At 39.4% G+C, this 18,757-nt stretch overlaps 2 protein-coding genes and 1 long non-coding RNA gene across 5 annotated transcripts in view; 2 read left to right on the top strand and 1 right to left on the bottom strand.

Moving 5' to 3' along the window:
* Positions 1-3,450, top strand: part of MOB3C (MOB kinase activator 3C) — a 44,840-nt gene extending 41,390 nt beyond the window's left edge. The window contains exon 4 of the mRNA XM_020807501.3: positions 1,752-3,450. Within this exon, the coding sequence (XP_020663160.1) occupies positions 1,752-1,781 (30 nt within the window). The 3' untranslated portion in view covers positions 1,782-3,450. The remainder of the gene's footprint in view (positions 1-1,751) is intronic.
* Positions 2,717-18,556, bottom strand: LOC144589042 (uncharacterized). Its single transcript, XR_013544900.1, has 2 exons — positions 14,870-18,556; positions 2,717-4,138 (listed from the first exon to the last, which is right to left on the bottom strand). It is a non-coding gene; the product is annotated as an uncharacterized LOC144589042 (long non-coding RNA).
* A 55-nt stretch (positions 18,557-18,611) lies between these two features.
* The window catches only part of MKNK1 (MAPK interacting serine/threonine kinase 1), a 39,094-nt gene continuing 38,948 nt past the window's right edge, over positions 18,612-18,757 (top strand). The window contains exon 1 of one of the 3 annotated variants that reach the window (XM_072997592.2): positions 18,612-18,745. The gene's annotated coding sequence lies outside the window, so the exon portion shown is untranslated. The remainder of the gene's footprint in view (positions 18,746-18,757) is intronic. The other 2 variants (XM_072997593.2, XM_072997595.2) reach the window with 2 other exon arrangements.

Here is an 18,757-nt window from a genome sequence, read left to right as displayed (position 1 = left end):
TTAGATCCAGCACAAACCTTTGTGGATATCAGCTTCTTTTGACCCTTTTGTTTATCACCAAGGCAACTTTAAAATGCAGAGAAGATTTGCCCTACTTTTGCTGCCTATGTCTCACTTCAGCAGCTGATTTCCTTCAGACCTAAAGCCCTCAGGCTTTTTAAAGCTGCAGTCAATTTAGACGTTAACATTGTCAAAAGAAGGGTGGGAGAACACTGGCACTGCCTCAAATTTCTTACCAAATGACCAGAAACATGATGAAACCAATGATCTGGGATGGACGAATTTTCTTTTAAAGCAATGGATATATCCATAATATTGGAATAAATAATGTATCAATGTACATTTTCCATAGCATATATACACAGTATAAACTTGTATGTGTACTATAGTTTTGGCAGCATCCACCAGATCTGTTTTAAATCAGACTGGGAGCCCAACTGCTCCTGGTTCAAATTGCTCCTTAGCCATAAATGTACATAGGTAGCCAAAGCCAACCCACTTTGCTTAGCCTCCCATCTCATTCCCATTATGGGGATAAAAACACGGTTTTGGATCCAAAAGTTCCTTTTACTGATAAAGGGATTGCTTATGTCAGTAGAAGGTGATCCTGAAATAAGAGTCCTGTTGGAAGAGAATAATGTTTAGCTTTGCATCACTGATATACTGTACATGGTAGCAGTAGCTCCCAATGGTATCTGAAACGCTCTCTCTCGATGTGTATATATATGTGTGTGTGTGTGTGTAAGATGTGCCATCAAGTCAGAAATTGCGTAAAGCGACCCTAACAGGGCTTTTAGGGTCAGCGAGCCATTTAAGGAGATCTATTCCCAGTTTCATCCCCACCAAAAAGTTTCTGTCGTGAGGATTTGAGTCCTAGTCTGTCACTCTATCCACTACATTACACTATACTTATGTAATAAATGCTAATTATTGTACCTCATATATATACAAAAATGATAATGAAAAATGATTTTCATGAAAGAATGAAATCATATGGAGGAAATGAGCATTGAAAGTTGAGAAATGGTAAGTGAAAGCAGTTTAAATTGGCTTCTTTTACTTTTTTTTTTTTTTAAATATGAGTCCCATTCTGTGATTCATTGTTTATTGTGCACTTTTGGCATTTGGGGATCCCTGTACTTCGCCAATAGCAAATCAATTATATATCATATCTGGAGGGAAGGCATAGTTGCTTGCTCAAGCAAATTCCATCTGTTGTTTAAAGACATCCTTAAGAGGCTAAAAGAAAGATTACACAAATACTCCTAGAAGCCTCAACATCTCAAAGATGGTGGGTAGGTTTGAAGTACAACATACTGCTTTGTAAGAGGATAGAAAACAAAGCTGTTTTTTTACACTGCACTCACTCAAAGCCTAATGTGCCATATACAATAGGAAGGCAAGATACCTGCCATTAAAGTAAGCAGTTTTCACTTTTGCACACAATATACAGTACAGTATAATTAAAGTGACAGAGACCAGACATCCCAAATTATACCATAGCAAAAAGGCCCTTGCAGCCACCCTGTTCATTTTGCACTGACTGAGCAAGTGGCTGGCCTATCTCTGATTTGTCAAGTGTAAAAGTCACTACGTGGTAAAAGATTCCAAAGATACACTGGGCACCACATTGAATCATTTTCTTGAAGGCTCCATTGCTACAAGTGTTCCATAATTATCCATGTATGTAGTTCTAGTCATTTATTTATTTTAGTTATTTATTTACCTGTGTAATTTTGTTTTTCTTGCAGAAGGAAATGACAGAAAGGATTTGCCATTAGAGTCTCTTGCTTATCACTGCAGCATGATCATGGTTCTGGACGAATGGTTCTTTGATGGACAAGATGATGATCCAGCGACTTGTGGCTAGGAATGCAAGGGGCTTCCTGCGCTTGTGACTACATCCTCAGTGCTTTTGGAAATAGTTCATATGAACTCCAACAGCTTTGTTCATCTGTCCGTCACCTTCACCTTGGCTTTTTCCCCTGTCTCTTGACTTTTGTTTTAACTTCATTCTTCTGAGACCCACATTGTTTCACAAGCTAAAGGAGGAATTAACATACAGAGCACGTTACCATAGTCTCTCAAGACTGAAGGATGCCTACTACTATTACAGAAGATAAATGATGAAGGCATTCCAAGCAGAAGAAAATCACCTGTAAGGCATCTAGTCATTAGTCTCATACCTATTAAGCCAGCAGTTTAGTATGTCCAAAACAGAATATGAACCTTCCAGTAATGTGTCAGCAGAACAAATAGCTTCAGTTTACCTAAAACAATGAGCCAGATCAAATGCTAACCTAGGGGAGACAGAAACACTGGTGCCAATGTGGTAATCAGCATCACAAAACAATCAACACTTCCTTAACCTTTTAAAACCACAAAGCAAGTTAAGTTTCTTCCTTCAATGAATTCTGAAATAGTTTAGCTCTCTTTAAATTCTATTATGGTAAGTGTGAGCTATCTTAGCAAGTCAGATCAATGGCCCATCTATCCCTGCACAATCCATCACAGTAGTAGAACCAATGCCCCCTCAAGGTGTCATCTAGAAGGATTTTTTTCCAGTCCAGCTCAGATTCTGGAGGCATCAGGGGTTGATTCTGGAATATTCTGCTTTCAAAGTCTGTGCTTTGTCACTGAGCCATCACCTCCTTTCTATCATTCTCGGAATTCACTTGCTCACAGCTGCTGTCTTCATTTTGAAATAAGATATAGTGAGTGATTCTTTCTTTCTTTCTTTCTTTCTTTCTTTCTTTCTTTCTTTCTTTCTTTCTTTCTTTCTTTCTTTCTTTTAATCTGAGCCACAAACATGGATAAGTTTTACTAGTTTATTAAGTTAAGGTTTTATACTTTCTCTTCAATATTTATACCTTGGATTGTTTTACTTTTTCAGACTATGAAGCTTCAATACTAAAATTGCATAGATTTGGGTAAGCACTTATTTGTATATGGAAAGACATACCATGTTTTTCCAGAATAAGCACTTACTTTGTATGTGAGGCAATAATTTAGTCTCAGCGCTTCTGGGTGTGAATCGAGGCGCTCTTTCCAGGCATCGTCTTCCATTTGTAACCATCCTGTTTTAACCACTGCATCTTCAACCATTTTTCTTTCATGTGAATAAAAAGATGGAATAACCAAGCAATGTCCTGACTAGAAACTGAGGCTCCATCTGGAAGCATGCACAAATATGCCTTTTTTCCATATAAACAAAGGGCAAAAAAGATCTTAGTAGAAGAAATTTTCTGCTATTATTTTTAATAAAAGTAGAAGCATTAAGATGTTTTCATTTGTAGCTCTTTGTAATTTTTTTGCTTCGTGGATTTGTCCAAATTGTTTAGTCACCTAAAAAGCTTCATCACAATAACTGTGTAACTCTATACATTTTAATTTTTTTTAATAATGTACTTTTTAGATTACATTAAAACATGCATTTTTTTTTCCAAAAAAGGTTAACTGGGTCTGATTTTATTCTCTTTTGTTTATTGGGTAATGTTAGGGTACTTAAAAGCACTTGTTTATAAGGCTGAACTGGTCTACTGAATAGTTTGAGTTCCACATATCTACCCAGTTCCTATTTAGGGAATATTTGGCAGACATATCTGATGTAGTATGTGCTGATTTCTATATATTCTATAAATGCTTCAGCATAGGCTGTGGGATTTCTGGGTGTTTCTGTTTCTTGTAGGATCATCATTTAGTTCAAGAAACTATGGGTGTGACCAAAAAGAAGTTTGTCTCAAGTTGATGAGAACATCTCTATCAATGCCACAATTCACACAGAAATGTTTAGTTACCTCAGGAATGTGTCTTAAGTGTCAACACATTACCTCTTCTCTCACGCCCTTCTTTGGTGTTATTACTACTCTCTTACCTACACACCTTTTACACCAATTTATATCCTTTTTTATATATTTAGCAAGTGAAATGGCACTGAACTGACAAAACATGGTAAAGATTTGAGTTGGTGCTCTATAAGTTTAGCATTACACCACGAAACTAGGAGATTTTTACAAAAAATACAATTTATAAATTGCATTGCAGTTGTTGTCCTTACCAGTGCAAGCAGAAGGCAGGCAAAAGAAGTACGATATACCTCCACCAGTTATGTCATTTGGACACACATAACAATGAAACCCTAAAGGACCAATACACACAAGTCAATCACACAAGTCAAAAGCAAGACAAAATAATGTGAGTGGAAACATTACAAATAAACACAAGCCTCATTAGCTGAACAAAATATGCCACATATTCCTGCCAAAAGATCAGATTTACTTTCGATTAGCACTGTTTATAGTCAACAGAATAATTATCAAAGGGAACAGCAGAAAACACTGCACAAGTCACTCCCTTAGGCAACTGATTGTATAAATTCTTCAGTGAACAAACACAGTTTTGTAAAAATAAAAAAGACGAACTTGCCATACTGGCTGTGGAATTTTGTGAACAGTAGTCCAATAAATGCTCCAAATCTAGGGCTTAGATTCTACATATATGTGTTGCAACAGGTTTTGTTTGAGGAGAAAAGGCAGAATGTTTTTCTACTGAGGTAGCAGCTGCCATTTATGGGTAGAGTCTTATTCTCTTATGCAGTTGTGAAAGAGCAAGTGTATACACAATAGGGATATGCCACTTATATTTTTAGGGTGCGTGTGTGTGTGATTTCAACTCCCCAAATTATCCAAGAATTCTCCATAAAAAATTCTGGGAGTTCCAGCCCACTGACCCATAGCTATTGTCACCTACGTTTTGCTTCATGGCTGCATAGCCTAACTCCAACCTTGCTTTCTGTTGTGAATGTACAAAGGACGCTGCCTTGGTGCTTCCTGGGAGTGGTACTATTTTGGGAGGAACCCTCTATAGTGTCTAAAGGGCAGTGAGACTACCACTCCCAGGAACCACCATGGCAGCTTCCTATTTTATACATTCATGAGAGGAAGTAAGCCCTGCTCCAAATGAGCAAAATAGAGGTGTCAGCAGGTATGGGTCAGTAGGCTGGAACTCCTGGAATTCTGCCTGCGGGATTCTAAGATAATTCTGAGAGTTGGTGTCCAGAAAAGCCAAATGGCACACCCTCAATATTACCATTTTCTCAGGCTTTCTGTCTCCTGCCAGGTCTTCCAATATAGTAGCACAATTGATCATATATATGTGAAGGAAACTGCTTGCATGGCTGGTCTTAACGTTCACAGCTTTTCTTCAATTGGATTCTCATCCATAAGTTTCAGTACTTACGGTTTCAAAAAATGTACTTATTTATAGGTAGAACCAGTTACCTCAGGAATTGGTGAGTGCTCCAACACTGGAGGCATTCTAGAAAAACTTAGATAATCACCTGGCAGATATGTTTCGATTGTATTTCTGTACTGAGCAGGGGGTGGATCTGATGGCCTTGTAGGCCCCTTCCAACTTCACTTTTCTATGATTCTGTGATAAGGCCTACAACAGTAATTGGCAGATTTTCTGAGGCTTTTTCAGCTGTTTAACCATGCCAGTGAATCAAATGAGAAAATGTCATCTCACTCTCTCCTCCATTAACTAGACAATTTAAAACACACACTACAGTCCAGGTTTTCTAATGCTGCTCTTGTGCACACCCTTAACCTGGGAGTATTACAGCAAAGTCTTTGACTGTGTGGATCATGAAAACTAATGGATCATTCTAAAAGAACTCATCTTTTGATGAGTAACCAATATGGTTTCTGAAAGGGAAAGGTATGAGATAGGGGTATATTTTATCTCCCTGTCTGTTCCATCTGTATGCAGAATATATCCTTTGGAAAGTTGGGTTAGATTCACATGAAGGAGTGAAAATTGGTGGAAGAAATATTAATAATTTAAGAGATGCAGATGGCATCATAGTACTGGCAAAAAGAAGCAATGACTGGAAATGTTAGGATTCATGATTAAGGGAGAAAAAAGAAAGTGCGAAGTCAGAACAGCAGTTGCATATTAAGAAGAAAAAAATGTATCTTAAGAATTAATATAGAACTGTAATTTTGACAATGAAAAATTGCAATTGTTACAAGATTTTCAAGACCTTGGTTCAATTATCAGTGAAACCAGGACCACAGCCAAAGAATCACAAGAAGACTGAGACTTGGAAGGGCAACCTGAAGGAACCAGAAAAGATCCCCAAGTATAACAATGCATCACTTAAGATCAAGGCCAACATCATCCATGCTAAGTTATTCGTAATCACTATATATAGATGTGAAAGCAAGACAGTGGAGAAAGCCAACAGAGAAAAAACTTATTCATTTGAAATGTAATGTGGAAGCAAACTTTCTTCAATGTCTTGCTTTCACATCTAGATGTAGAGAATAACTTATAACTTAGCATGATCTTGGCCTTGATCTTCACTGATGCAGTTTTACACTTGCATTGCTATATAGATACAGTATATTACCAGAAAGACAAATACGTGAGTGCAAGATCAAATTAATTCTGAACTCTCGCTAGAAACAAAAATGATTAAACAGAGGCTATCATACTTTTGACAGATCAGAAGACAATGCTGACCAATAATAATAATAATGATGATGATGATGATGATGATGATGATGATGATGATGATGATGATGATGATGATGATGATGATGATGATGTTAAAAAATGTTGACTGTAGCAGGAAAAGAAAGATATTAGAGGTGGATTTATGGAATGAAGGAAGCCCTGGCTTTGAGTTTCCAAGAGCTGAGCTGAGCTATTAGAGCTTTTGGAGGTCACTGATGTATAGAGCCACTATAGGTTAGAACTGACTTGACACCACAGATCAACACTAAATTCCACAGTCTATTTGTACTCCCACCTAGAGCATACCCACTGAATCAACTGCTAAGTTGGTGAGTCTACACTTACATCAATCTCACTTGATTCTATGGGTGTACCCTACATGGAAATACTAATTCAATTTAGGCCAATGTGACTTCGGGGCTTTCCTAAGCAAGACTGTGTTGTAAACCTCCCATAGCTAGTTAGAGTCTGGGCATATTCGTGAAAGAAATCTACTAGATTTACATCTGAACTATAAAGAATTGAAAACTATTTTGCTTAGGAAGTATTTTTTTTAAAAAAAGGAAACAGTTTGTGCATTCCTTTTTCATGCTTCCAATATAAGAGCCACACACGCACACCTCATTGAAAAAGAACATGCATTACTTTCACAGTGATTTGTACATGCTGTAGCATGCTGAAATGTGACATATTACACTAGAAATAGAAAAAGATAAATGCATGCAAATGACATTTCTTTGGGTGTTGATTTCAGGTGAACATCTGAAGTTGCTGTCAAAATAACTGTTTTAATTACAACATGCCCAGAAAGCCCCACTGTAAGAGAGCTGCATAATAAATCCTGATTGGGGGAAAAATGGTCTGTGCCTTTTGTTTTACAAGACGAAAATTCAATAATCTATCCTTAACAGAGACATAAATTCACATTCCAGTTCTGAATTTAAGCAGACACTTGCTGACTTAAATGAGAAATGGCCAGAAGAGAGCTGTAATGTATCCTATAACAAGGAATTTCTCAGTTGATTAAATATTTTCTTACAAGTTAGCAAACTGGGTAGACAGGAAGAGAAAAGGCTTTGAGGGATTAGGAGTACTAATTAAATTAGCAAATAGAAAGTAGAGGAACTCCCCTAAGATAAATGACAGCTTAGATCATATTATTGTGATGCAAATCCCTGGCTATCATTATTAGCCTTCTACCTTCCAGTTTTAAAGTGTCTCATATATATTTACAGGGTAACATATTTTTGCTGCAAGCCACACTTGGTGTTAGTTCCACTGCTTTCTGGGTTGACTTAAGCCCCCCTCTCCCTAGCTGAAGGGACATTTTACCTTTTCATATATAGGTAGGTTTGATAAAGCTTTTAATAAGTCTGCTGTCCTAAAATCCCCAATCTTCCTTCATGGCCAAATACCAGCAACAATTAAGTGAATAAATATGATACTATTTGCCAGCCTGGTGTACAGTACAGTATTTGTTTCATTTTTTCTATTAGGTAAATAACAGATGAATTGTTCCAATTTGTAGGATTTAGGTTAGGTGCATTACATTACTGTTTCCAAAGAGTCCTATACATTCCTCTTGAAACCTCTTGGGGCACAATTATCCATTTTTTAAATTATGGAGGTGGCTGCACTTTGTGGGGCCTCAGAACAGACTTTGTCCAGAAAAGGCATTTCTGGTTTTGGAAAAGGAAGTATGTGCAATCAACTGAGGTCTATGACTGAAGACCTTCTACAGCCACCCTGTCCCTTGAAGGTGCCTTTCCTTATATGGGGTCAGTAATTCCTTGAACAACAAACCAGCAAGTGTTGTTTTTTCCTATATATACCTCTGAATACCTCTGAAAATATATTATGGTCCCTGTACCCTAGAGCTCGCCTGAATATGGGTATCTTGCAACACATGAGTAGCTTATTAAGGGGCAATGACACTGGGGGAAAATGTAGGAAATGCTCTGGGATTGGGATGGGCTGGTTCACATTTTTCCCTTTAACCATGATGCAAAAGAAAAGACAAAATGGCCTGAAGTTTTCTCCACCCCCTGTCCATAGTTCCCTTGTGCCCATGCCTCTTGCAGGGCTACATTAGAAGTGCAAACAAGCTGCAGACAGGGCTTTCCTTCTCTCTTCCCACCCGATCACTTAATGCAAAGAGACTCAAGGAAGCATGAATTCCCTGGTGTGATTTCACTGTGAGTTAACTGGCATTTCTCTCACTGTGTAGTTGCACACAGTCTTTATAAAGGAAATGACAATGATATAGAAATATTCTGGGGTGGAGATACATCTTTTCTTTATAAGGAGTTCATGGTTAGTGTCCCCCTAATTAGGTTTTTTTGGGAATATTAAAGTTTGGAAAGAAAGAAATGGTGCTAAATATTGTTTTCTTCCACAATAACTGTAAAACACAGTTTATCTCCTGACAAATAGTGTGTTCTATATCTATGCAGACCATAATTTAGATCACTGCAATCTAGATGTAATCTTATTGGATGAATTTCAATATGTCTTTGGATGAAGATAATCCTTTTTTCATTTTTAGGAAGTTAGATCACTGGTTCTTAACCTTGGGTTACTCAGGAGTTTTGGACTGCAACTCCCAGAAGCCTTCACCACCAGCCGTGCTGACTGGGGTTTCTGGGAGTTGCAGTTCAAAAGCATCTGAGTAACAAAGGTTAAGAACCACTGAGTTAGATTACAATTTCATGTTTTTTGCAGTATTTATTTATTCCCCACCTTTCTCCTTGAAAAGGCCAAGGTGGTTTACATCATTGAAAGGCAATATTTAAAATTTAGGACAATGAGCATACAATGGGGGCTAACATCATTAAAAGACAATATATAAAGCTATGAACAATGAGTATAAAGAGGAATCTTAAAAGGCAATATTAAAGCAAGGAACGATATGTATGCAAATATTAAAAAGAGAGAAAAAACAGTTGTCTATCATTGCCAGGTGTGTGTGTGAAAAACGTATTGGGGAAAAAAATTCTTTCCTTTTGTAGACACATCTCAGTCGTGAAGACAATTGGCTCTATCCTTATTTCCAAATTAATCTTTCTAAATTGCACTGAATTACTGTCAGAATATTGATTGAAAACCATTTTCTTCTTCACATTCCACGCCTTCCAACTGAGACTTTATTTATGAAATTCTTACGCTGATCAGGTTATTTTGTTTGCACCTTTTATCTGGAACTGCAGATGCCTTGCTGCCATTAAAGCCTCTCTGAACTTTTGACAGTTCTTTGATATGCAAGGAAAAGATGGTGGTAAGAAGATAACCTCTTTGAGTGATTGGGGGGGGGGGACCGTTTGATTTGCACATTTCTTTCTCCCACACACACATACACACAGAGACATCTTTCTAGTAATCAACAATGAAAAGTATATAAATAAATTATTCCTTAAACAATATGCCAGTTTTCATCTGTAAGCAAGAGTGGGTTGCTTGACAATTGTTTCAATACTGCACAAGACAAATGTAAAGGCCCAAGTCCCGTTGGGATACAGGATGTGTGTAAAGGCTGCTTTTCCTTTACACATGGTTGGTTGCCATCTCTCACAGCACTATTTTCCAGAGCTAAAGAATACAATGGCCAGAGAGCAGATCAAACAGCTCTTAGTGCTGCCTAAAATATCCACAGTATGGTAGAGTGGCTGGAAAGTACTGTATATAATTTAAGATGGGGAGGACAACTTGGAGCCCTCCAGATTTGGACTGAACTTCTGTTGCCCATTGATTCAGATTAGTTTAACCTATCTATATCCTGTTAGTTAAAACTTGAATTAATCCCTTCCTCTTTCCTTTTGTTGCCAGATCGTTTCCTCTCATTTGGGAACTAGTCTTGTTTTGTATTGTTTTGTTCAGCCCATTCCAGATCTGTTATCCCATTCTGTTCCTTCCTCTTGAACAAGCCAGGCATATAGGGATGTGTACAATTAGAACTTTCCTAGCATCAGCTTTGGTGTCATGTATTGGAGTGTCCTCAATAGGAGGCAGAACCATCTCTTACTCTTTCTCTAAAGGAGTGGGTAGGTGTAGGAGTGTTGTTCCCAACACAGTTGCCTCTCACCCTCTTTTCATGCATGGTGGGATCAGGGTAACAGGCTCTCTTACTCTGCAAGAAAAAAAGCAGCTAATGGTTCTAAACTTCCCTTCAAACTTGGCAGACTTTTCTCCATGTTAAGAAGAAACCAGCACTCCGTTTTTCACGAAATGGAAACTTCCACTAACAAATCGGGCAACATCAAGGGACAGACAGAGAGAAGGGGTGCAGACAGAGTGGAGAATGGGGATGGCATGAGAGGAAAGGAAGTGGATGAGGTGGGAGGAGAAAGAGAAGGAATGTGTTATGTGGAAACTTAACACAGAAGTACAGTAACTGGATTACATTCAAGGAGAAATTAAAACAGGCATGGTAGCTTGGAGTGAATAATCTCAAATTTATGAGGGAAAAGAAACACAGTTCCAACCCACATCAATCCAAGCCACTTGCCTGGTCTGGATGAGCCGTAAGATTAATAACCAGAAGCCTGCTTTCTGGTTAATGGTTTTCTAATCCAAATCTAGCTAAATACTTGTGTTTTTTTTTTTGTCTTTATAAACATTAACACAACAGTAACAAAATAAAAATAAAACCCGGAGCTGTTTACAGGATCAGTCTTTATTATAGAGACAAAAATATGACCAATCTATTAAACATCCATAATACTAAACATCTAAGGTGGTGGTGGTGGTGGTGGGGGACTGACAATTGACTGACAATTCTTAGGACTCTAAGCTAAATAATAATGGAGTCCAGTGCTTCCCCAACCTCATAGGTAGATATACTGGCATCTATGGGAAACACCAAAGCAGAAGACAATCAAAAAGTTGCATTTCTGTACAGTGGACCCTTGACTTACGGAATTAATCCGTATTGGAACGGTGGCTGCAGGTCAAAAAGTCTGTAGGTCAAGTCTCCATTGACCTACAATGCATTGAAAACTGATTAATCCCGTAACAGGCCGTTTTTGTTCCAATTTGTTTTTTTTCTGGTCTGTAAGTCAATTCTCAGGCTGCAAGTCAAACCTAAATTTTGTGGCCAGAGAAGTCTGTAACTCAAAAAGTCTGTAAGTCAAGCCGTCTGTAAGTCAAGGGTCCACTGTATTGTTTGCTACACTGACATAACTTTGGGGCAACCAGGCTATGTGTGTGTCTCTGTGTGGGCAAATGATGCAATTCATATTGCACCTCCATGAAGGAAAGACCCTCTTTCTCAACCCTTCTGTGTAATATTGTCTCCTGCCACATTGCTAACTAGAATCTCCTACTTAGATGAGTCTTTTTAGACCAGGCTACAACCAGGCAGAGCTCACCATGATCACATCTGCCCCACAGCCCAGAAAATTTCCAGCTGGCCTTGCCCTCAGCCAACTTCTTACAGGCCTCTAGATTTCTCTGCCTTCTATTTAGAAATGTCAAATTTATATTTGCTTAATTCCATACGTTGGAAGAAAGAGAAAGGAAGGCTGCAGGATTTTATCAAATAGATAGCGAAATGCTTATTCTTCATGTTTGTGCAATAAAAGCAAACAAACGAATTAATATTGAAAAGAGATTTCATGTCTCTTCTGAGTTCCTTTGTCAGTGACGTTGTGGTGTGATACATCTTTAACATGTGTTTTGAGCAAGACATTTATTTTTAAAAGCTGTTATTAGCAGAGCACATCAAATAAAGTACTATGGAAAAATCTGTTATTTTATAGTGCACAGTAGAGGGCATAATGTCAAACCACAATCTCTTTTTATTGCTCTTCTACTTGAAAATTAATATAATCATTGCCTAGAAGCATAACTTGAACTCTACAAAATAACATGCTTGGAAGCAGAATAGAATTAAAGTACAAAAAAGCATTTGTTTTCATCTTGTTTTTAAAAAATGTAAAAAGCAGTTCTCAGAATCATGGAATAATGGAGTTGGAGGGGGCCTAATAAAGCATCAAATCCAACCCGCTGTTAAATGCAGGAATCCAAGTCATATAATTATTGAATCATGGAGATGGAAAGGGCCTATAAAATCATTGAGTCCATTGCCCTGCTCAATGGAAAGTATATCTGAACGATGGTTATTTAAGGGTACAGCTAAACTTGCAGCAGGGAGCAAGCTAATGTAGGACACTTGGGAATGGTCAGGCTTGACTAGAACAATCTAATAAAACCTAACTGTTCACATGGAGATGGTTTCTGCCAATATTATGAAGTTGCTTAATAAGCAAACTGGTTTGAAGTTGACTCAGCCTTGCAAGGCTGGTAAATTGAGTACCCAGCCTGCTGTGTTTGGGGAGGGGAGAAGGCACAATGTATAGCCTATATAATTAAAATTGTAAACTTCCCAGAGAATGCTTTAAGTACTTTGGGGTGGTATATAAGCAATACACTTTGCTTTGCTTTCTTAAATGGCTGGTCAATAAATTGCCTGCAGCCAAAGTCACTGCCATAAATTTGACTACAGGTGGTTTCTTGACTGGTCTTTTAAGATGAGGCAAAGAATTTTCTTTAAAAATAACATTACATCATTTACAATGATGTAAATGCATTGGCAATAGTGTACATACAGTCAAAAGAATTATTTTAATTTGCCTTACTTTCTGTCAAGCAGGAGAATTGATTTATTTACTAATATCTTATAATGAAGGGGCTTAATATTGGCAAATTGAAAGAGGACGGCTTGCTTTGGACCAGTTCCAGAGATCATACCTGATGGGACCAATCCAAGACACAGCAATCCTAACCATACCTGAAAAGTAGAAACCTCTTGACGGTAGCCAGTATCGTGTGAGTAAGAATGCTCTGGGGTGGGCTGGTGCACTCTAGCAAAGATGTTGTCTGGACACTATCCTTAAGAGCACACAAACCTATCAGTGCAGTGCTTCGAACTGTGGGCTAAACAGACCATGTAGTCAGCCTCTAATGGTCTCTTGAATGCCTCCAGTGTTGCAGCGCTTAGCTCCTCCAGAGATAATTGACCCACTGTCATACTGCTCTAACATATAGGATATTCAACCAAAATCTAGCATCCTGTAATCTGAACCCATTATTGCCTGTCCAGCACTCTAGAATGATTAAGAACAGATCCTGCCCTTCCTCTGACATTTCAAGTGTTTGAAAAGTGCTGTTGTACTTCCCCCACCCCCAGTCTTCTTTTCTCAAGGCTAAACATGCTCAATTCTTTCAGTCTTTCCAGTCCCTTGATCATCCTTGTTGCCCTCCTCTGGACTTATTCCAGCTTGTCTACATTATTCCAAATTGTGGTTCCCAAAACTGGACACAGTGCTCAAGATGAGGCCAAACTAGTGCTGAATAGAGGGAGACTAGCACCTCGTGGGATTTGAAAACTATACTTCTATTAATGCAGCCTAAAATAGCATTTGCGTTTTTTACAGCTGTATCACACTGATGGCTCATATTCAGCTCGTGGTCTACAATAATTCCAAGATCCCTCTTGCATTACTGAGCCAATATTGTAATCATACATTTTGTTTCTTTTTTTAAGGTGTAGACCTTTATTATCCCTGCTAAATTTTATTTTGTCATTTTCAACCCACTGCTCAAGCCTGTCAGGATCTTTTTGAATTTTGTTCCTTTCTTCCAAGGTATTAGCTATTCCACCCAATTCCATGTCATACACACATTTATTAATCATTCCCTACATGAACTCCCATATTAATGACTCGTCCACGTTATTAATAAAAATGTTGAATAGCACCGGACCCAGGCCTGACCCTTGAGATACCCCACTTATAGCCCTCATGTACTTCTTGCAAGCAGGCTTAGAATTGTGTTGTAGTAGATGAACTTTAACAGAATACCTCACGAATATTTCTTAATACATGCTCCCCACCTTAGAGTTCAAATCGTTCTAAACAATCTTGCTAGACGTAATATATTGAGTTAGGGCTGATGATGCCCTTAACTATGTTGAGGTGGTGGCATCAGGCCGTAAGTGCAGGGGCAGCAAAACTGGAGCTGCTTCCTCACACCTCTACTGCTTACGTCACTTCTTGGCTGAGACAAGGAAGAAGAAAAGGCAGGCCACCAGAGGCACACTCTCCTGATGCCATTGAAGAAGAAGAAGAAGAAGAAGAAGAAGAAGAAGAAGAAGAAGAAGAAGAAGAAGAAGAAGAAGAAGAAGAAGAAGAAGAAGAAGAAGAAGAAGCAGCAGAAGAAGAAGAAGAAGAAGAAGAAGAAGAAGCAGCCTCTATTGTACCAGAATAGCCCTAGCCACTCCATGGTGTCAAAGGAACAATGAATAAAAGAAATAAGTAAAAATAAAAATATCTGTGATATCGAAAACCTGGCTTACCTATGGAGCCACAGTAGAGTACAAAGGGCCCTTCTGAGTAATTGCTCTTTCCACGTCTCTTCAGCAGTGTCCCAAGTGCACTTGTTGCCACTGTCTTTCTCACCACTGCTGTCATCTGTCTCCTCTTAGTGAGTGTTTCCAGTCATTTTGGGAGATGGCGGGTGGCCATCCCTTCTCTTCTCACTTCAGGAGATGGGAGTGCTTGTGCTACAACTGCCTCAGGTTGGGATATCATAATAAGCCAGATTTTTAAAATACTCTTCTGGTGTACTATAAGCAACCAAGCATGTCGATTAGTGTGTTAGTGCACATTGTTCAGTCACTGGTCATGTGGCTCTTCCTGCCTAGACAAGTCGGGGATGATCTATGCTTGGTCTCTTCAACATGAGATCCAAACTGGAACCTCCATTCTTCCAATTAAGCAGACTTGTAAGCCAAGAAACAGCCCTGACCTATGACTCTGATCAAGGTTCCCTCCAAAGTGCATGGACTGCATGAGTACAAAGTGCGGCACCTCCTCCTCTATGCACCCACAACGGGTATTTCCAGCCCCTCTGGTTCCAGTCAAGGCAGAAGCCCATGTAGGGGGTGCAGTTCCACCCAGCAGGGCTGAAAATTAGAGGGAATGTGGACTCTGGCCCATTAGAAGAGGAGCCATTTTGAATTCCTGGTTTGAGCATCTTTCTAAATCAGGAGGTGTGTAACCTGTAGCTTCCAGATATTGCTGGATTACAACTCCCAGCTCTTCTTGCCATTGACTATCTTGGCTAAAGCTGATGGGAGTTACACTCCACCAACTTCTGTAGGACCACATTTTTGTTTGCAAAACAAAACTAGATGGAGATTCTGTGCCTTGTTAAACCACTTCTGGAGAATACAAGTGGGAGTGATTGTGCCACACACACACCAGTACACATGCCTCCTTGATTAAAACAAAGTCTAGGGTTACCATGCTGTGAGACCTGGGCCATTCTCTTCCTACACTGAGCAGTATAATAGCCTGTTCTTACAACTACTCTGAGCATGACAAACAGGTAGGTAGTCTAAATAATTCACAAAGAGCATAAATTGCTGTTTGGAATGCTACTGCACTGCTTGAAAAGAACAGTTTCAGCACTTATCTCCTGTTTGTCGAGGTCAATTGGGGCTTCAGAAAATGAAACAGCCAACAGTAAATGGAGTGGCCATATAAAGCAGCTATAACCTGCTAACCTTTAGCTTCACAGAATATAAAATGACATCCAAAAAGTATCTATCATGCAAAAAAACAAAGTAAAACAAAACAAACCCCAAAACAAAACACAATGACATCTGACACTACATTATTTGGCTTATGCATTTTAAGAAAACCCCAACAATTTTTCATATGTACTAACTGACCTCAATCTTGTTCAGTTTCCCCTTATATTTATTTTACCTTGAGACCAGTGAAGTGAAAAGTTCCACAAAGTAATGACTTCTGTAGATGGCAATCAAGGCAGACTCATAGAAGCCAATCCCCCCCCCCACTCATGACATTTGCGCATTCCACTCTGACTCAAAGAGAAAACATGAAACTGCTTGCTTCATCTGTAATTAAACAAGTGGTGCTTATCTCTTCTCAGATAAACAGCTGGGATACAATGCAGGTTTTCACAGGATGGATACTTCAGTGTATTTTGAACTGTTCTGACTAAATGCTATGAATATGATTCATTGGGGAGTTATTTTGCACAGCATCCCTTAATTTCTATTGAACATAACGCATCGTGACAAAAAGTTCCCTCTGTTTGGGCAATATAATCCCTTGCCCCAGGAAAATTAATATGATGCTAGAGATTTTGTCACTGAAGACCAACATCAAGATAATCAATAATATGATATTCCAAATTACTGTGTAAGGATGTGAAAGCTGAATGATTAAAAAAAAAAGCCAATGGTGGAGGTTTAATTCAAAACATGGTGTTGGAGAACAGTTCTATGGCACCTACAGACCACCAGGAAAACAAATAATTGGCTGCTAGATCAAATCAAGTTTCATCTCTCTGGAGAAGTGAAAATGAGTAGCCTGATCTACAAGACTTGATTCATAGTGTCAGAATGATGGAAACCTTACCATTTCCACCTAGTAACAGAAGGTGATTGGCTGGAAGAATGCAGGTGGTGAGCCAATCACGAAGAGCCTGCAGGAGGTAGAGTGAAGAACAGATGAAAAGAATGAGTGAGAGTTAAACTGTATTTTTAGGAAGGAGGTTGTATTTTTTTAAGAGTGGGCTGGAACTTGAAAGAATTACTTTGTATCTGGGAAAAAGGAGGTTGGATGTTTGAGAGCTAGCATGTAACTCAGTGTAAACCTAAGCTGTACTCTGTTTAGTTTCACCAGCTATTACGTTATAATAAAGATCATCTTACATGTTTCATTATCAAAACCGCTTGGGATCATGCATTTTGGGCTAAAGGAAAGCCTATTAAAAATACGGGCAGTTTAAATGTGATTAGCCTGGGTGAAGGTTGGTTACAGTCAGCATCACTTGAAAGCAATTTTGACTGCACATAACTGCAACACTGATCTTAAGTAAGTTGCATAGCTGGCCATAAAAAGGGGAGAGAAAAAACCGCTCACTGACCACTCCAGTGGCTGGTTGGGCTTATGGATACTCCAGCCAAAAGCTTCCAAACAATTTTCAGTTGAGGACAGTTCTTCTGCAGTAATACTGATGCTATTTGCTAGCATTGGAATTTAGTATTTCATGACTTCTTTTTAAAGGAAAATGTAAAGCAATATTTTAAGCAGCTCCCCTCATTTTATCAGTGTTGCAAACGAAGCAAGTTGCACCCACACTTGCACAAGTGACTAAGTACCTCTGGCAGATGCTTCCCTGGTTTGTTTCCTTTTTTGTATTGTGTACTCTGCGGCTACTTTATCAATGGGCTGTTGATCGTATCTTTGGGTTTCACTCCACTTCTTCCCACGCTCTCTCGCTGCCTCATGCAGCCAATGACAGTAGTCTTCATCTTTTTCTCCTTGTAAGGTGTTTCTGATTAAAAAACCTTCTCACTACAGCTGAGAGTGAAGAAAACCAATTTCCAAACAAACGAATCATTTCTGAAGTCCCAATTGACCCCGACAAACTAAGGGGGCGGGAGAGAGAACCAACACCTCCTCATTGTGTTACAGACACAACTTCGGTATTGTTCAACTAAGAAGCTATCATAGATGCTCTTTTCACGTGTTACTCTGACTCTTGTTACCTTGCCCTCCGTATCCCGTTCTGATTAATTTCAACGACTGCTTTGAAAGAAGTGGCCACGCGGGTCAGCTTCGGTGCGTGGAACAAAAACGAACGCAACATTAATGTGCCGCTTTTAAGCCTCGCAGCTATATTTCAGGGCGAGCATTCGTGGACTACTGTGCACTCCAGTTCTTTAGGCACGGACACGAGTCTGTCTAGGCGGGGAACCGGACTGTAATGCATGAAAGCACATCTTAACAGAAAATGTTAGTATTTAAGGTGTCACAGCCGAGTATTTGCAAGCGCAACAGTTCTCCTTTCCTGCTACCGTGTAATAAACTCGCCGCTTTCCCCAGACTTCTGCTCCGGTGGGGGAGAAAGCGGACGGTTCTTCCTCCTTCGCGTCAGCGCTACTTTTGCGCATGTGCGCCTACTTTTTAAAGTGCACAAAACTGGTCTTCCCCCCTGTTTCATTTTCCCAGGGAGCGTGCATTCCAGGGAGCATGCGCTCATCTTGCCTTTTAAACTCTTTTGAAAAGGCTCCGGGGGGGGGGCGGGAGCTCTTCGGTGACGCAATCGCCCATAGGCTGTTCCTCCGCGGAGCGCGCGTCGGGCTGTGACTGGCTGGGAGTTCCGTCCGTGTGGGGGAGGGACGCGCTCGGAGGTGGGTGAAAGG

The sequence above is a fragment of the Pogona vitticeps genome, chromosome 4, assembly GCF_051106095.1.
Source record: "Pogona vitticeps strain Pit_001003342236 chromosome 4, PviZW2.1, whole genome shotgun sequence".
NCBI classification, from domain to species: domain Eukaryota; kingdom Metazoa; phylum Chordata; class Lepidosauria; order Squamata; family Agamidae; genus Pogona; species Pogona vitticeps.
The sequence above is the reverse complement of the archived record's forward strand: the minus strand, read 5'-3'. Positions and strand labels throughout refer to the sequence as shown.